Here is an 18,370-nt window from a genome sequence, read left to right on the forward strand (position 1 = left end):
TGAAGAGTTTTGTCTCTACTAACAGTGGATATATTCTTCTTTATTACTGATCAGCAGAAATAGATTTTGAAGGGTATTAGGCGTAACTATATTGACGTTAGTAAATCAGTAGCTATACTCAGTACAACAAATCTCCATTGCCTTTTTTGTCTTCAGCAGTTGTTCTGTGAGAGAGATCATCAGTGTGTTCATTAGATGGCACTAAATCACACATTACACGTGTTCATTAAAGAGCCACTATAGGTTGGCAAATATATCCCTATACTTAACTACATGATAATAACTGGACACCTGCATTGGTTTTTGTTTTTGGATTATTTTTTTTTTTTTTTTTTTTGAAGCTTTGGTGCTGTTTCAGTTCGTGAGAAAATGAGCTGGAAATAAGTTTCCAGCTTTTTAAAACCTGTGAGAACTGCTCAGGTAACCATCTGTCTGGTAACTGAAGTAAATGTATACATGCAGCTTTAAGCTGCGTTGCTGTAGAGTGGATTCATTGAGGTAAAATGCAGGCCATTTGAATTATGACCAAAATACTTTCAGTCTGTTTTAAAATTTTGTCTTGGATTTTACATTAATAATATATCTACCTAGGACTTCAAATGCAAATTGTTCTGACACTACAAAGGTGATGAAATTATTTTCTTTTTAAAACTATCAAAGCTGAAAAGGTGGGTAAGACTTCTGGGCAGTGGCCATTGGCCTGTGGTGCTAATATTTAGGTAACAAACTACAAAATCATATAAAGATGCTCAGGACTTGTACTCTTGTGAGGCTTCTCTTTCCCTGCTCTTCACTGCCCTAAGGCTACTAAACCCTTCATTTAAAGGTGTTTTTGCACTCTAAAATCAAGTTCAATGCCTCTTGAGATCAGTGTGCTGTGCAATCTTTTCTGTCTCCCTACAATGGCAGCTCTTTTTATGCGGTAAATATAATTGGGAATATAGACTGGATACTTTTCATAACCCTCCATTTGGAGGTATGTGGGAGAACAAACACCTGTAAGACAGGTGTATAATCTGTGTGAGGGAGCTAGATATGCATTGCATGGCCTGACTACGTGAAGATCCTGTGTATCAACGGTTAGTGCTTTTGCTTTTACAGACTCATCTGGAAAGTTATCCTGGATATTTTTTCTTGAATGGACTTTCACATTTTCTGTTGTAATCTTGTGAATATTTTAATACACTTATTTCCCCCCCCAATTCTGGTTTGTTGGATGAGTCTTGTCATGAACTGGGAAGGGAGGGGGACTGAAATATACCACCTCTCTTCCTGGCAATATTTTTCAGTCATCCCACTCTCTGTCAGCTCAGCAAACACACACAGCTGGAGAGTTCACTGTTTGAGGTGATACCCTACATGGATTGAGCGAGAAGAACTAAGATATGCAAGAGAAAATGCTTGAGGTTACAGCAATTACAGCACACATCTCCAGCAGAATCCAGCTGGGAGAGAGACAGCTTTCAGAGGCAGGACAGCCTCTGGAGAAGGGTATCTGATGCAGTATCAGGCACGTGTCTTGTAAGGAGAGAAAATGCTGTCCTGCACTAATACTCTTTGCTAGATAGTTTACACACAGGGTGAGAAACACAAGGATTTCAGTGCCACAGCAAGGTGCTGCAGCTGTTGTTAAATACAGACAGTTTCCTCCTGTCTCCACCCTTGCCATATGGGAGTGGTACCTCAACTTGGATTGGGCAAAGTACGGCAGAGGAGAGAATAAGAAGCCATTGTCTACTTCATCATTCAAGGCATTCGTATTACTGAGAGCTGAATGCAGAAGGAGCTGCTCTGACAGTTCTTTTTTTTTTCCCCTGGCTACAGGCTCATAGCTTTGGAGGAAAAGGTCTGTGACAGCATGCCAGGGGAAGCTGATGGATGCCATGCTCTGAGCACAATTGCCTGATACAGATGGACTTCTGCAATGTAATGTACAGCTTTTGCTCTGAAGCTGTTTCACAGTGTTACTTTTTTCTCTTTACAGGAAATTAAGTAGGGAGAGAGGTTGGCTTTCAAAGGTTTCATTCATAGCATGCCACAGACAGCAGCAGAGCACCTCCTCCAAACCTTTGGAGAGTTCCCTGAGTGCACAGCTTCACAGAAAATCTGCACATACTTAAGGAGGGTGTGAAAAGTGAGTAACAGATGTTTTGGCTGTTCATTTTTCACATTCCCAAGAACCAGGTACCTAAATGTGCCCATCTTCAGCCTGAGTTGTAGAGGATGGCAGAAACTTGGAAAAAATAAAAAAGAAAAAAAAAAGGAACTATTTTAAAGTAGGGTAAAAACCCCACACAGATGTCACCGTGATATGGAAATATACTCCTGTCTGGGACTCTGGCTAACAGTCCATTTCATGCCAGGCTCTGTTCAGCAGTCAGGTAAGGTAAGGCCCAACAAGTAATTCAAGGCACAATCCACAGTCAGTTTCTTTTAAAGAGACAATGTAAGTTCTCTGACATAAGACATACAATTTTACTTAAATTTAAAAGGTCACATTTTATTTAAACGTATGGAGATATTTTGTTATTTGCACTTAGAAAATGCATGTTCTCTAGACTTTCAGATTTCCCTTTCAGTTTCTGAGAGAACAAAAATATTAAAATTAGTGAAGCTAGGTCCCGTGGGGAAGGGTTTGTGCGTTGCTGGATTTGACCTATGGAGTTAGGCATCTTTTTGCAGTAGCTGCTCTTGTTGTTTTGCTTTCAGCTCCTGATTGTACCTATTGGAAAGAAAAGCAGAGACTAAGGTTAGAGCTCCAGTTACAGTGTATTTGTAACAACCTCTTCAGTAAAGGAGGTTTAAAATTACAAAGAACTTGAGAGTAGAAACTCAGGATAGGGTAGTTTAGTTCATGTAAAAAGCTCCCAATCAGTTGCTACGTTTGCATTATTTCTGTCCAGTACTTGAAAAGGGAGAAATTGCCAAATGATCCCCTCAAGAAATAACCCAATTAAAAAAACACAAACAAAAATCACATTGCTATGCTTAAGGACCCTTTGATCCAACTGGAACTGATGGGATTCAACAATGAAAGCCGACAGAAGCACGAAGCTTATGAAGCGGTGTAGGCTTTTTGTCAGACAGACCTACAGCTTTTAAAGAATGCCTTAAATTCAGAAACTACAGCTTACACAAATCATTCCTTAAAAAGTGCTCTAGCTGTAAGGAAAATATGTAGACGCTTCCCTGCTATTCATTGAAAAACTAAAAATGTAGCAAAATGTTATTTTAATTGTTGACTTCCCCTTGCCTGTTGTACTGACACTGAAAACTGGTGGAATTTATAATTTCATGATTAAGACTACATGGTATGAGTGCTTAATTACAGTGTGTACATAGTCCTTCTTAATACATACCTCCATATTCGGAAGAGTTGGGAGCCACCAGCACAGCCAACAAAGAAGTTCACCGCAAACAGGCTCCAGTTTTTAGGAATAATAACTAGAGAGTACCTTGACCAAATAAGGCCTGTTGAGTGAAAATAGAAGTTAGGAGACATTATGTCTTTGTCATTAAAATATTCAGACATCCCCTCAGTTTGGGGATGGAATCCTGGGCTAGTTTAAGTACACCAGTCTTACAACTTCATGCTGGACAACTGTTTTTCTTACAATCATCTGTTTCTCAGAAGCACAGCAAATGCCAGTAAGAGAGATACAGGTATGTGCTTCATTTTTCCACAATAACATAACCAGACAATAACATTAATCATAGTTCTATATCAAATAAAGACTCTCTGTGCTCTACAGCAGTCTAACCCTTAATACCCTGGCACAATTGCAGAGCAATGGCATTTTGCTGCAGTATATCCAGTTTGCTGCACCCATTTGGAGATCATAGAACACATCACGCAAAGCACATAGCACAGAGCCAGATATCAAAATTAAATCCATAGAAGGAACAAGATGGCAGCTGTAGTTTTGGTTCTCAGCTTTACCTGCCGCAAGTTCTTCTACCAGATTTTGTCAAGGGTGATGCTTGAGTATGGAATATTGGTTTTGTCAATGTGAAAACCCATGGCAGACAGCAGTGGTCTGTATACCACTGCTTCCAAGTTCTTGTAGCACATGGAAATTCTTTCCATCTAGCATTGTTTAATCCCTTCAAATCCATTCTAAAAAAGCCACGATATTCTGGACTGATTTCAAAATTTCTTGACGTGAACAAATCAGAAGAGTTTTATTTCCTGGAGCGAAGAGTATCATTTGTAATCAAAGGAACCAAATTTATATCCTAACTCAAAACAACTTGCTCCGGACAATTCCAAATTAAGACACTTGTATAAACCTATTACATAATCACAGAACTCTCATAGATTGAATAGCAAGTATAAACGTGTCCTAGAATTATCATGTAACAGTGACAGTGAGAGCTAGTATACCGAGCCTTTTTTATGTAAGTGACTTAGTGCTGACAGAATACAAAAAGGAGTGGGTACAGTTGTAGAGAGGGTGTTGCATACAAGCAGAGAGTACAGCTGGCTTTACCTGTGGCCATTAACACTGCAGACTGTGCTGTGCTGAGCTTTTCTGCTGGTCTGGTCATATCAGCCATTCCAGCACACACCAAACCCTGTAAAAAGAAATTAATTAAGGCAATCCTGTACCAAAACCTATTAAGTTGTTCAGAAGGGGAAGACGCTGTATAGCTTAGAGCTTATTCTGTGTGCACTATGCAGCAAATGGGATATGAGCTGAGTAATTAGTTGTGGAGACCCTGTACACTTGCAGTCCTTTGTGGATGAAATAACTCAAGTCATGGGGGTTGTGATTAGCTTGCAATGAAATCCCAGGCACCTTTTTGTTATTTACAAGGTTAATTCAAGCAGATTTGCTCTTAAAAACAAATTGGTTTTTATGCCGCAAGTAGAATCTTGTCTAAATAGGAAGACCCTTCTTCCAAAAGCTCAGTTAGTAAAGATGTACATGTGCAGTCTTCTCTCATCTTCATCCAAGGAGGTAAAAGTGGGGTTTTTTTTTGTTTGTTTGTTTGTTTGTTTTTGTAAATATAATTTCAGTAAAAGCGAAAAATTCCCCACTGCAGTGACAAATAGCTTGACTGACTTCTTGAGAATGTTACTAGCAAATACGCTGCTTGATTTTTTTGTTGTGTTATTGCCCTCTACTGGAAACAATTAGTTGTTCTACTACAGAAGTTAACCAAAATATGTGAACAAAAAAAGCCTTAATGCTTTTAATTCGATGACTGCCACTAAGGGCTACTTTGGGCTCCACTCAAGGGATCAGTTTTTAAGGGTAGAGACTTCTGCATGCTGCCTCATTTATGGGACCGGTTTTGCTGCAGTGGTGTCACAGAGGTACAGATTTTCAGTCCATTTGGGTACCTGCAAGTCAACATGCTCTTGCTGTGTAGTAGAAAAGCCATTTTAATTTATCAGTGAAGAACTGGGAGCACAAGTAGGCCTTCCTGCATCTTCACAAAACAAATAAACAAACAACTATCTGTGTATTCGCTCTTATGATAGAGCAGCAGACAGCAACCTGCTCAGAAGAGCACATTGCCTGGGAGACGCAGAAAATGGCAGAGGTGAACCACAGATAGTGCAGCACCCACCTAGACTGACAGAGAAAAAAACCTACTGTGTGCAGCATCATGTATTCCCTGTGGCCTGTAAGATCCGCTGTTCACAACAACAGATTTATGACCCACCTGGCCATAGGAAGAGGAGATTCTATCATTGCTTGCTATCAAACAGGTATATCAAGCTATTTTATTATTTACTTAATTTGTACAAATTATGACAAGGATGAGGCATACACTTCATGTGCACAGACACAGGCCAAACTTTCTGAGAAGCAGAACTGTACAAGGAACACAGCTACTAGACGTAAAAATACATGCCTTCAGAGTTCTGAATTATGACAGTTCATGCCAACCTCAAGCAACAGTGAGTGTTCAATAAAAGAAAGCTTTTATGAAACTTTCTAAGTGAAGCATACAGCTTTTCCAGAAAGCACTGCTTTTTTTTTTTTTTTTTTAATCCCCCTGTATCCCTGGAGTGTTGCACTACCCATTTTTTCACCCCAATATTTTTCCTCCCCATCTACTAAAAATCAGAGCTTTGGCATCAAACCTTTCCGAAGGCTCATTTGCCTGCTGGGAATTATTCCTTGCCCAATGAGTTTCTGCAGATTACCCTCTAATGGATGGACACGAGTTGGCATCTTATACTTACCCATTTCATAACAGGTGCCCAGAAGAAGACTGTCTTGGGACCTGAGGAAAGAATGGGGAGAAAAGTTAAATTACTCAGTGAGATGTAGTTGCTTTAATGCTCATAGTAAGTTTTGAGTTATTAATGATTTTGTTGTTGTTGTTTGTAGTGTTTTTGTCGGTTTTTTTTTTTTGTGCGTGTAGATTGTTAGGGTTTTTCTTAGTGTAGTGAATTGCACAGTGATATTGTGTAACTGTGCATATATTGTGCTTTATCACCTAATGCTCATATTTCTTTAACTCTGTGCATCAACTTTTAGTTGCATAATCAGCCCACCCATTTTTGCAACAGATGAGGAAGAAAGATTGGTATTCCTACTTTCAGGCAACCAAGGGTACTGCAAGACATTTTTATAATGAAAATATTGAGATCAGGCCAGGAAAAATGAAAACAGTTTCTATATGAAGATTAAAACTTAGACTATCACCGAACAAACAGAATTAGAGTTTGAAATCTTTGTAAACTGAATCTAAAACTGAAAACTATTTCCTTCCAGTACTTGAAGGGAGTTTATAATCGGGAGGGGGAATGGCTGTTCACGAGGGTGGATAGTGACAGGACAAGGGGGAATGGTTATAAACTGAGACAGAGGAGGCTTAGGTTAGATATTAGGAGGAAGTTTTTCCACTCAGAGGGTGGTGACGCACTGGAACAGGTTGCCCAAGGAGGCTGTGGATGCCCCATCCCTGGAGGCATTCAAGGCCAGGCTGGATGTGGCTCTGGGCAGCCTGGTCTGGTGATTGGTGACCCTGCACATAGCAGGGGGTTGAAACTAGATGATCGTTGTGGTCCTTTTCAACCCAGGCCATTCCATGATTCTATGAATCTTGTAAACTGTAACCATGAAATATTTTTTATTAGCACTGCAATAAATCAGACCCTGCTCCCTTTCCAAATCACAGCCCATTTCTTCATACTACAAAAGACATCCTACACAGCAGCATTATTAGACGGTTAGAGTACAAATTGCAAACAAGTAGCAGCATGTTCTCATGGACCTCTAATGCACATCTCTGAGTAGGTAGGTCTTTGATCTCCCATCTCAATATTTTGCCAATAGTCAAACAAGGATTATAAGGATACAGAAAGGAGAAAAATCAATGGAGCAGGATCTGGAAAAACATTTCTCTCATAACTACATATATCCTACAGTGGTGCAGAAATAGCAGTTGGTTGGTTAAAACAAAGTATTGTAACACTACACCAGCAGTATGCAGACTGTCAGCTGTGCCAGACATCATTAATCTAGGCAGACTGCTCCAAGTCTTTAAAGAAAGACGAGGATCCAAAATGTCCACCCACCACCCTGGGGTACAGTCAGGGCACTGGGCCCGATTTTATCAAAATACATGAAGTTTGAGGCATTGCTAGGCAGATAACATGTGAGATGAAACCAACTTCCCACTATAATATGTTACATATTATGAGTCAAAGTTTTAAAATATAAACAATAAATACTAGGACATGGGCTGTTTGCTTTTTATGTGAGCTAATATTTAACTAACAATGCAGCCTTACAGTAACTATTTATGCAGCTTGTTTTAAGCACCCTTGTGTTTAAAACCATGACTTTGAAAAATTAGCCACAAGGTTTCTGCAGCAAGTACATGTGAAGCAACTTACAACATAGGGGATAAGACTTACTGTTACAAATATCAGTTGTTCAGTCACCTTAAAGCCAGCTAAACCCTATAAAAGGCATGACTGCAACACAGAATGCAGCAAAAACTAGCTTGGCAGCTTTGCATAAAGTAAGACTTTAAGACAGTAAGACCCATGCTGCTTGTGACAGTGATCAAGTTTCAGTCAGCAGCTAGTAACTTCTAGCAGATTACTTTTCACCTTAAGAACAGAACATTTCTCACTGTAACAATATTTTTTTTCCTCCATTATGTAAATTTGATAATAATTTGATAACTTAAAACTACTGACTAAGAAAGTAAGAAACAGCTGAGGACAGCTGAGCCAAGCTGGTCCTAAGAGAGGGCAGTTAAATCCTGCTAGCAGAACACCCTCCCCAAGAGATGTTCCAGCAACAAGGACTCCCCAGACAGGGCAGACTCTTCCTGGATCCTGACACCCATTTTTCAAGGACAAATTAGACAGCAGCCGCTCAGAACCAGGACATGCTAGTTTGAACACTGTATGTGCAAATAGAAGTTTACTTTATATTAAATGTAAGAAGTGTTTGTCCTGGGGAGCTGTTTAGTCAGGCCAAATGAACCCAGGAGGGCAAAGGAGGTGGAGTACAAGCCCAGTCCAGGCCTGCGAGGCTAAGAGCTGCGCTCCCTGCACAACAGCAGTTGACATGCCATGTCCCAAGCCCTTTGCTGTCCTCCAGCAGCTGAGCTGTGTGGTGCCAGCCAAAAAAACCTCTTCAGAGCTGGCATTTTCCTGGAAGCTTTCTTTGTGCCAGGAAAGAAACAAACACAGTTTGTTCTTCCCTTGCTGCAAGCAATGTATAATTTCACAATAACAGCACTTGATGTCATTCCCACATTAGATCAGCAACTCGGTTATCTCCGAGATAGGAGATATATCCGTATAGGAGATATATATAGGAGATACGACGTCAGCCTTTCATTTGTAACCTACTTGTTTGCAGTCAGTGACATCTTTCACTCAGGTTTCTGAGCCCCCTCTGCTCAGGCATTCAGGGCTGAAGCTGAACATCAGAGGCTTGGGTTTGATACCTGGTTGTTTGGCGTTTTTTCTCACCAGTGGGGTGCTGGCTATTTATGGGTTATGGCTATGATGTATACATACGCTCGTGGTCCACCAACACAAACATGTTTATGTGGCCCTAACGAATCTGGTACACAGATTTGAACGGCGGCAGCTTTCCCTCTGTGGTCACAAGCCACAGTACGAATTCCAGGAGGGCACCGCTACGGGATGGAGCAACCACCCGAGCACCAAAGTCCGTTCTCACCGCACACATCCCAGCTAGGTGAAGAGTCAAGGATGCGGCACGCGGGAACGAACCAAGCACCGGCCTATGGGATGCTGCGGCTTTATCGCGAGTTCCGCGGCTGTCCCGCGCGGCCTGTTTGCATGGCAAACAGCACTGCCGGAGGTCTCTCCCCGGTGACACGCTTCCCCCGAGCGAAACTCTGAGCCAGCTGAGGGCCCGCCGGGCAGCACGGACCCCTCGCCGAGTGGAACCCGCTCCAAGCAGCTTCTCCCCGCGCTCAGCCCCCCACCTCCCGCCCCCCGCCGTTACCGGCCGGGTGGTTGTAGAAAGGCCGCAACCGCGGCGGCAGCATCAGCTCGATGCGGTCGAGCAGGCGGTGGTAGGAGGCGCGCAGCCCCGTGACTGCGGCCGCCATGTCGGCACAACGAGAAGACTCTCGACGACTGGCGTGTCAGCGTGCCGCTCGGTTACCCCGCCGGCGTCTCCGTGCCCCCACGACCCGTCGTCCTTCCGCTACGCCCCGCCCTCACCACCCTCGAGCCGGATGGAGGAGTGTAGGAATCCCGCGCGCTCATTGGCGGATCGGCTAGGGGGCGGGGCAGGGCGGAATGGTCCGGCAGCCGCGATTGGCTGGGGACGCCTCGCGAGGCGAGCGGAGCCGGCGCTTTGGGCAGAGCGCTGCCGGCCTTCTTTGGGAAGGGTACGAGAGTCGTCCCTGTGCCCAGCTCAAAGATGGCTACGGTACCGGCTTCACACTCCCTATCAAGATGGACGGCGCCGGAAACTCAGACCCGCGGCCGCGCGCCCAGACCTAAGATGGCCTCCTCGCGGCTTCACCGCTCAGCTCATCTGCGTCACCCGTCACATCCACGGCGCCCCAGTGCCGCAGCGAGGAGGCGGTGCTCCCAGCTCGCGTGAGAGGCGGGGCGTATCGGAGCGCCGCCCCTCCCCCGCCACCCTCCCTCCGCTCCCGGAGGCGGGGCTTCACGGGGGCGGGGCGCCCTGGGGGCGGGGCGCGGAGCCTTTGCCGGCCCCGCCGCTCTCGCTGTTGCTCGGTCCCTCGCTCGTTCGCTCTCTCGGTTGCTGCCCGTCGGTGCCGCGGCGCGAGGCGGGCGCCGGTTTCCATGGTGATCGCGCGGCGCGGCCGGAGGCAGCGGAGCGCCCGGCCCCGCGCGGGGCCATGTCCCGGGGCCGCTGCCCCCACCTGCTGTGGGACGTGAGGAAGCGGAGCCTGGGGCTGGAGGAGCCCGGCCTGCTGCGGCGGCACTACCTGGGTAAGGGCGCGGCGGCGAGCGGGCCGGGAAGCGGTCACCCTCCCTCCCCCCTTCGCGGCGGCCGAACCCGGCCGCCAAGTTTCCCCGCCCGCTTGTGCCGCCCCTCCCGCCGCTGCCGGGGCCCCGCGAGGGGGGAGGGGGCAGAACTGTTGCTCGAGGCCGCCCCGAGCGTCCCTCACGGCCGTTGTTGGCCGGCGGAGCAGCCGCGTTCGCCGCCCACGTGAGGAAACGGAGCCGGTGGTGTTCTCTGGTAATGGCGGAGGGTGCGTGCGTGCCTCGAACCCCCCTGTCCGCAGCGCCGGGCGCAGGGCTGGCTGTTACACGCGCCGTCGCGGAGCTCTCGCCTTCGGTGGGTTCGCTGGCAGCGAATCCTCGGTTTTGTGCCCCGGGGGTGGAGTGACGCCCGCTCCCGAGGCGAACCGTGGGGTGCTCGCAGCGCTGGCGGTGTCTTCCTGGCTGCTGCTGGAGCTCCCTCGATTCCCGGCGGAACGGGGTGATGTTCGGGGATCCCAAGCGCTCAGCAAGGTGGGAAGGGTAAAGGAGAAAGCAGAGCCCCTCCTGGCGCTTCCACCCTCTGCGTGCACGTAAACGCTGTGTGAAAAACTGTGAGGTTGAAAACTGTTGATCCTGCCGACTTTGGCTTGGTAGCTTCTATCTGAATGGCAGTGTGTGGCAGCCTTGGCTGCAGCTTGTCCCAGTTTGGAATCACAGAACAGCCCGGGTTGGACGGGACCCATAGAGATCACCGAGTCCAACTCCTGGCCCCACACGTGACCACCTAAAATGCAAACCCTGTGTCTGAAAGCGATGTTCATACACTCCCTGAACTCCGGCTCTCAGGGCTGTGCCCACTGCCCTGGGCATCCCGTTCCATGCCTACTGCCCTCTGATGCAAAACCTGTCCCTAACCCACAGCTGCCCCTCCCTTGACACAGTTCTATGCTGTTCCGTCTGGCCTTGTCGCTGTCACACAGAGCAGAGCTCAGCGCTGCCCATCCACTCCCTATGAGGGGCTGCAGCTACCATCAGGCCTCCCCTGGAAATGCAAGTGTTCCTCTGCCTGGACACATGAGGAGTGTTCCTTGTGTTTGCTCCTGTTAGAGCAGAAAAGCCTCTTGTTAAAATTGGGGCTGTGGAGCATAGATTTTGAAGGGACACTATGAGAATTTTTGCTTGGACGTTACACTGGCTCTCGTAATTGACGTGTGAAATTTCATCAGTAGAAATCAGTCCTAATTTTATGATGACCTATGTGGAGTAATGCTCCTGTGTAACATACATAACCAATTAAAAGCATCGCTCTGGTGACTGGAGTAAGATCTTATTGTTAGGGGTGTTCATTGAACCTGAATGTGTTCCATAGCATTATAGCATTTGAGGACATTTTCCCTAGGACAGATGGGACATTCAGCTGGACTCATGCTGAGATAGTTTCTAGTGGTGGCAAGTATTATTCACTCCTTGAACTTTATGCCTTAAGCTGCAGCTAGGAGTTGGAATCACATTCTGGGCTTGGCATGTAGTGTGCTTCTCTTGTAGAACTATCACACTTGCAATCAAAATAGCATTTACTGCCCTAATACACCCACCAATGGGATTGCTTGTGTCTGGACTTAAGCCATGGGAGGCCTGTTGTGCTTTTCATGTGCTGTTCTGACATGTGTTATGAGTCGTCTTTTCACACAGCAGCAGCCCTGCATGGGACTGTTGCTATTTGGATGGAGGCTGTGTTGAAGTCAGGTGGGTGGTGCTGGTTGTTGGTCCTCCTGGAGCTCATCTGAACTGGTAGTGAAACTTGTACCTGTTGGGCTTCGTCAGCAGCCTAAGGGCAAGAACAAAGGCAGGACAGGTGTCTTGGGTTGGCTTAGCAGGAGTGTTATGAAACAAATCCATCGTCTGTGCTTTTTATTATTTTATTCCTCACTTTTTTGGTAAATTTGTCAAAACAGTTATACAGAATAAAACAGATTGTTTGTCTTTTTGCTTCTGGCCACCCTTTTCAGCCAGCAAAGCAGAAGGGAGGTCTCACAGCAGGAACCTGACAATGCAGTTAATAATGCATTGGAAGACACATTGTGTTCACCAATGATAACTGTACAGAGAACTGTTGCCTTGGATAGTATCATTATGCTACCAAATAAAATACAGGCAGTACTTAGGTGCCTGTATATCGGAGGGACACATCTAAGAAGGAACTGCTGTTTCTTATTTACTCTGCGTTTTGGTTTCATGTGAACTGGCAATCAAGTGGCACTCTATTTATAGCCCCTTTCAGCTTTCAAAAACAGCTGCTCCAAGAGGGATCTGCACATCATATTGTGCCTCCCCATGCAGATGGCTCGCTCTGGGAATTTATATCCTTGCAAAACTCTGCTTGATTTTGCAAGATCTTCTGATAACTGCCCTGAAATGTGGTCAGTTTAGGACAGAGTTGCAAAGGAAAGTCTAGTGGAGGTGAGCCAATGTGTACGTGCCTGGTATGTGCCCTCTGGATATCATCATCCATTAAGAATTCTCTCTGTGTGCTAGAGGGAAAATGGGGGTCTTATGTCTATCTGCGGTACATTTTCTTCAGCATTTGTAGGCTAATTAGTCTCCATTTCAAACAGTGCTTGCATCTGAAGTCTCCAGAGAAAGCCAAGCTGCTCTAGGAGGCTGGCAGAAGCACTGTGTGCTCTGGTGCACTTTGGCCGTCGTCTTAATCTGATGCTGGTAGGTAGAATCCTGCTGCTGGGTTGTGGTAGAAATTGAGATTTGCACTCCTTTCAGTTGTTTGAAGCATCACAGGGCTTGTATGTTGGAAAAAAAAATGTTAGTAAGCCTTAGTATCCTACCTAAGTTCTGCTTTGAAACTGTCAAATGAATTTAGGAGGACAAATTTAGAGACGTGCTACTTCCTTAAGAAGTCCTGAGACAGTTCTGATAGCAGTTGAAGTGTTGGGTGTTGTCAACATGAGAGCTTGCATGTCGGTGAACTATAGCATGCAATTATCTGTCTAGAGCAATAACGGCCTGGGATTCTTGTAAGAAGGAAGTGGATCCATAATTCCTCTGGAGTATTTAACGTGACAGCTTTATTTGCTTTCTGTGAGGGCCATGCTGCTGAGGATGGCTCCAAGTGGCCATGAAGAGGGCTGAAGACTGTTTTTAATATGTATATTTTTTATTAACTGGCAGAGTGGGCAATCTGCAGAAACTTTATTAAATAGTCTAAAATAATTTGCAGAGATGAATCAGTTGCGTGGTTTTGCTCACAGTGATTGTCAGGAGCTGTGCTTGAGACAGAGTGAATTTCAGAATAAGTACATTCTCCTTGGCCTTTGATGCTCTTGTTGGCATCTGGCTTTCTACCATCTTCCTTTGTAGTAGGAATTTTTGGAGCTTTCAGCGTTTGTTAGTGAGAGTGCTGTGGTGCTGTCTGTGGAGCTTCCCTCCACCTTTTCAAAGAAGGCTTTTCATATGCTAGGGCATATGTTTGTCTAGGTGTGCAGTTTATAATACTGTTGTTTTCTGGTACTGTTTTGTAATGATTAGGAAAGGTCTGAGATCTACAAATTAACTGTAAGCAAACCAGTAGTGAGGTTAATTGTGGTCAAATTTTGTGAAGCTTCATCAGCCTTTGCTACAGGGAGAACTGGAAACATATCATTATGCAGATAGTTTAGCACATTCTCCCATTTCCTAATCAGACTTCGTTTGTTCCCCCTCTTCACCAGGGTGAACCACGGTAAAACCAAAACTACTGACAGATTGGAAGCACATCTGTTCATAGATAGGGCTGAAGAACAAGGCGGGTAAGGCCAGTGGTTTCAATATTGGCTGTGTCACACTTGGTGACGTTACTGGTTTATACAACCAGCAGTGGTTTACTGAAGGTGGGTAGGATTGGGTGTTACTTTAAAGTCAGACAGCTTTCAAGGTAAGAGCTTTGTAGCTGGTGCTGCTGCAGACTTGGAGATAGTCTCAGGGCATTTAATCAGCCTTTCTTTAATTCTGTGCATAACACTTTTGATGTTTCGGTATTTTTAGGTTCACTGCTACATTTCACATCCTAAACCTCTCACATTAATTTTCTTCTCCAGCATAAATTGAAGACACTGCATCTGTCACAGCTAAAAAAGCCATAATTGGGAGAGGTGTTTTATGCTGTTCTTCGTTTTATAAGTCTGGTGTATTAACTGCTGCTTGAAAAAAGGAGCTCTATAATTTCACCTGTTTGTTTGATTGCTACTTTAATATATATGGCTTAACTTTCTGGTGTACTGTATCTTCTACTGTGCTTTGTTCCGTGCCCAGAACACCAGCTCCGTAGTAGTTGGTGTGTGTTGGTGCACAGCAAATGCTTTGTGAAATGAGATTGGCTGATGGACACAACTGAGCTCCCCAGATCTGCTTTGTTAGTGATGTTTTCTGAGTAATAGAAACTCTTGCAGCCAGAATTGAAATTTTCAGTATCATGAATGAATGGGAGGAAAATACATCTTTGAAACAAACCCAAATACCTTCATTACTCTCCATCTATTAGACGTCTGGCAGGAAATTTGGTATGGCGTTGGATTATTCAGTGGTTGTACACAGGAAGACATACCAGAACATTGCAGGAAAAGAATACTACTTTTTTAATTATTAAAACATTGCAGAGTGATTGGGTACTGCCTTAAACATGCTGCCATGTTTTGTTACTTATTTTTTTGTCAGTAAAAACACTGTCCTTAGTGAGCCTCAAAAAAATACAGATAGGCAATTGAAAAAAGCAGTGTGTTACTGAGACGTGTTGATAACAAATTGGCTTTGGAGAATTTTAACGAAGGGAATATGTCTGAAGCAAATTCCCTGATACGATCTCCGTGAAGCTGTTAGCAGATAGCAGAAAGGCACAGTGCATGTGCATATCAAGTCGCTCTTTAAAAATGTTGGGAGTGATCCTAATACATAAAGATGTATTTTTTTCAAGTCCCAAATAAATCAACTGACGTATTCAAGACCGCCATTTAAAAGCTTTTAATGAGTGATTTGTAGAAAGTAGCACGCTGTCTATAAAGCAAAATGAAAGTGCAGTGTAGCAGAATCATCTGGACAAGGTAATAAATGAAGAAAAGCTGGTTAGCTATAATTTAGTACATAAGAGGAGCTCACTACAGAAATAGCTATAAACCAGTGTAACCTAAATAAAGAGGGTTTCACATGATTGCTTTCTGCTCTGGTGAAGTTATTCTACATTATTCCACCTGTAGCTTAACTGAACTATGCAAGTGGAGACACAGAAGCCAGTTGCACTTGAAAACCAGAAAGCAGTCTACAACACAGTGCCACACAGCTGTATATTTGCTAGCTTGTTTTTCTGCTGTCTCAGTGATCTTTGCTCATAGTTAATGGTACCATTGGCTTGACCTCGGTTACCTTTCCCTTGTATATTCCTGTGGTTTAATTGTTTTGTGTTACTGTTTCTGTCTCCTTATTTTTGTCCCATCTGGCTCCTCAAAGCAGGAATTGCAGTGTTGGCAGTCACTTCAGTTTGTTTTCCGTTAAACAGAAAATTGATACACACAATATAGGATTACTTGGTACTTTGGTCGCTCTGTTCTGAAATAGGAGAGCGAGATTGATAGGAATGCAGCTTCTGTTTATGTGTATTAATTTGTGAAAAAACTGATCTTCAGTCCTTCGGAAATGAGAGAGTCCTTTTAAGTTATCTTCAGTTTTGTCACCCCTGCTCGACATGGGCTAACCTATGTCAGTGAACTTTCTTCATTTTATTTTTTAAGGGATTACCCTTTTCTGTAATAACTGTGCACTGAATGTTAATCATCCATGTTCTTGGCAACCATGAACATACAATAATATATATATATATTGTGCAATACATAAATGCATGTGATAGTGTGCTGTAGTCCCAAAGCTTTGCATATTTGATTAGACTATTCGAATTACAGTCAGTCTTAGGATGCAAAAATTGTTTGCTTCGTGTACTTTGGAGTCTTAATCTTTCCATGCAGACAGCTGGAGTCTATAGATCTGCATGTGCTTTATGTACCTTTCCATTTTTTCATTGCAGTACTTTCATTACATTTATGCAGTATGCTTTTAAAGACGCTCAGTACAAAAGAAACACTTTTGCTTTGTAAACGACTGCCAATTTCTTGATGCAGACTATTTCAGACAGCTTCATCATTCTGTTGCACCTTGATCTTGTAATTAATGAGTCTGGGATACTGGGATGAAAGCTGTCTCTTTCTGCAAAAACAAATTTTGTAATGCATTTGTACATAGGTTGCTCTGAAAGTAATGCCTCCTGCTGATTTCCATGGAAACTACAGCAGATAAAAAGAGCGCAATAATACTTTTTGATAGAGCATGTGCTTAGGTACAATATGCTATTTTTCAGTAGTCACCAGCATTAGCCAATTTGCACAGATGAGCTGATCAAGATCCTTTTGTGGTGTAACAGCTGTGCACAGCTGTCCGGAGCATGGTTTGTCTTTCACGTGGTAAAACACACTACCCACTGCCTCAGTGTGCTCACATCCACTGATTGGTCACCATCAGCATTCAGTAAGTGTCAGAGAATGTCAATGGATGATATCTTTCCTGCATGGAGGAATTCACTGACACTTCTCCACTCTGTACACCCTTCCATGTCAGATGCCATTCTGTCAGACTGCCCCTCTGCTGCTGTCTGTCACACGTCAGCAACAACATGTAACAGAATAATGGTGGGAAGGTTCAACCACTACTGCCATACCACCAGCATCCACCTCTGATGCCATGGCCGACATTATAACATAGGAGGCAATACTTTCAGAGCAGTCCTCACATGTTTCAGGATGGCGCAGCAATGTGGCAGATCTCTTTAGTTATCCTTTCTTTTTTTTTTTTTTTCTTTTCTTTCCTTTTTTTCCCTTCTCTGTAGTCTTCCTCCAGTTGGTTGTTTCTGTTATTTGCATGAGGGCAGACCTTTGAGCATGTATGTGTAGTCACTGTTAAAATGTTGCACTGCAATATGATGAGTTGTTATGACTTTGCTTGTGATTCCTGATCTTCTTTGATTTAAACGTCCCCGAAATAGCCCAGTGGGATATAGCTGATCATGTATCAAGAGCTTGTTGATACTTGAAACTAGCCCTATCCTGGCAATGAGGAAGAAGATCAGTCTGTTATTAAGTATGCCAGCCTTCAAAGTAAGCTGGAACTTTCACTGATGTAGTGCAGGTCTCAGCTTTTTCTTGTCCATCTTTGAGATTCAGTGACTTACTGATTCAGATATGTCACAAATACTTTAGTGTAGTTTGATTCAATAGATATTGAATATAAACGCAACAAAATGGAATCAGATAAACATCAGTGAATTTTAATGTATTTCTTGAATGGAATGTAGGCTTTCCTTGGGAAACTGAACACATGGATGCTGCTGCTCTCTATTTGACAGGTATCATGGGGAAGATGAGGTCCGTCTTTCCTTGCCCTGTGAGCTGAACGTAATACAAGGCAGTGATATTTGTCCAGTTCTGTTCAATTACTGAAACTTCACCAACATACAAAGCTATCAGGCAAAACCTTCTGAAAGCTATCACACAAAACCTTCTTTGTTTTAGTTATATTTGTTTGTAGCTCTTTCTGTAGTGAGTTCCCATTATTTACTCTTCTTAAGAAAGGAAGGAAAATGAGATTCTATTAGTTTTTATTCTGTATGCCCTGAAAGTTCTGTTGACTAAAAAGGATGAACACATGCAATCTAATTCACCAAACAATTTTCAAAAGTAAGATTTAGATTCCCTCTGTTTTTAATGCCCACTTATAATTCAATTTGTGTCACCGGTGTTGCTCGATAGTCATCTCCTAGCAAGACTCAGATTTCTGCTTCAGCTTTTGACGTCACCTATTTTTAAACTCTAATCCTGGGCAATTTCCGAGTGTTTACACATGTAATCTCACAGGGACACTTAT

At 43.9% G+C, this 18,370-nt stretch overlaps 2 protein-coding genes across 4 annotated transcripts in view; one reads left to right on the forward strand and one right to left on the reverse strand.

Moving 5' to 3' along the window:
- Positions 1-2,487: 2,487 nt before the first annotated feature.
- MPC2 (mitochondrial pyruvate carrier 2) lies at positions 2,488-9,567 on the reverse strand (the record flags this gene model as incomplete). The annotated part of the gene is made up of 5 exons (XM_079537259.1): positions 2,488-2,722; positions 3,360-3,471; positions 4,491-4,575; positions 6,200-6,240; positions 9,462-9,567. 5 exons carry the CDS (start codon positions 9,565-9,567, stop codon positions 2,665-2,667), a joined length of 402 nt encoding a protein of 133 aa, XP_079393385.1. The 3' UTR covers positions 2,488-2,664.
- Positions 9,568-10,332: 765 nt separating this feature from the next.
- DCAF6 (DDB1 and CUL4 associated factor 6) overlaps positions 10,333-18,370 on the forward strand; it is a gene marked incomplete at both ends in the record, with an annotated part of 81,090 nt that continues 73,052 nt past the window's right edge. For all 3 annotated transcript variants that reach the window (XM_079547064.1, XM_079547065.1, XM_079547066.1), the window contains one exon: positions 10,333-10,426. In XM_079547064.1, coding sequence (XP_079403190.1) covers positions 10,333-10,426 — 94 coding nt within the window. The remainder of the gene's footprint in view (positions 10,427-18,370) is intronic.

Source organism: Tetrao urogallus (genome assembly GCF_951394365.1).
Source record: "Tetrao urogallus genome assembly, chromosome: 1".
NCBI lineage: Eukaryota > Metazoa > Chordata > Aves > Galliformes > Phasianidae > Tetrao > Tetrao urogallus.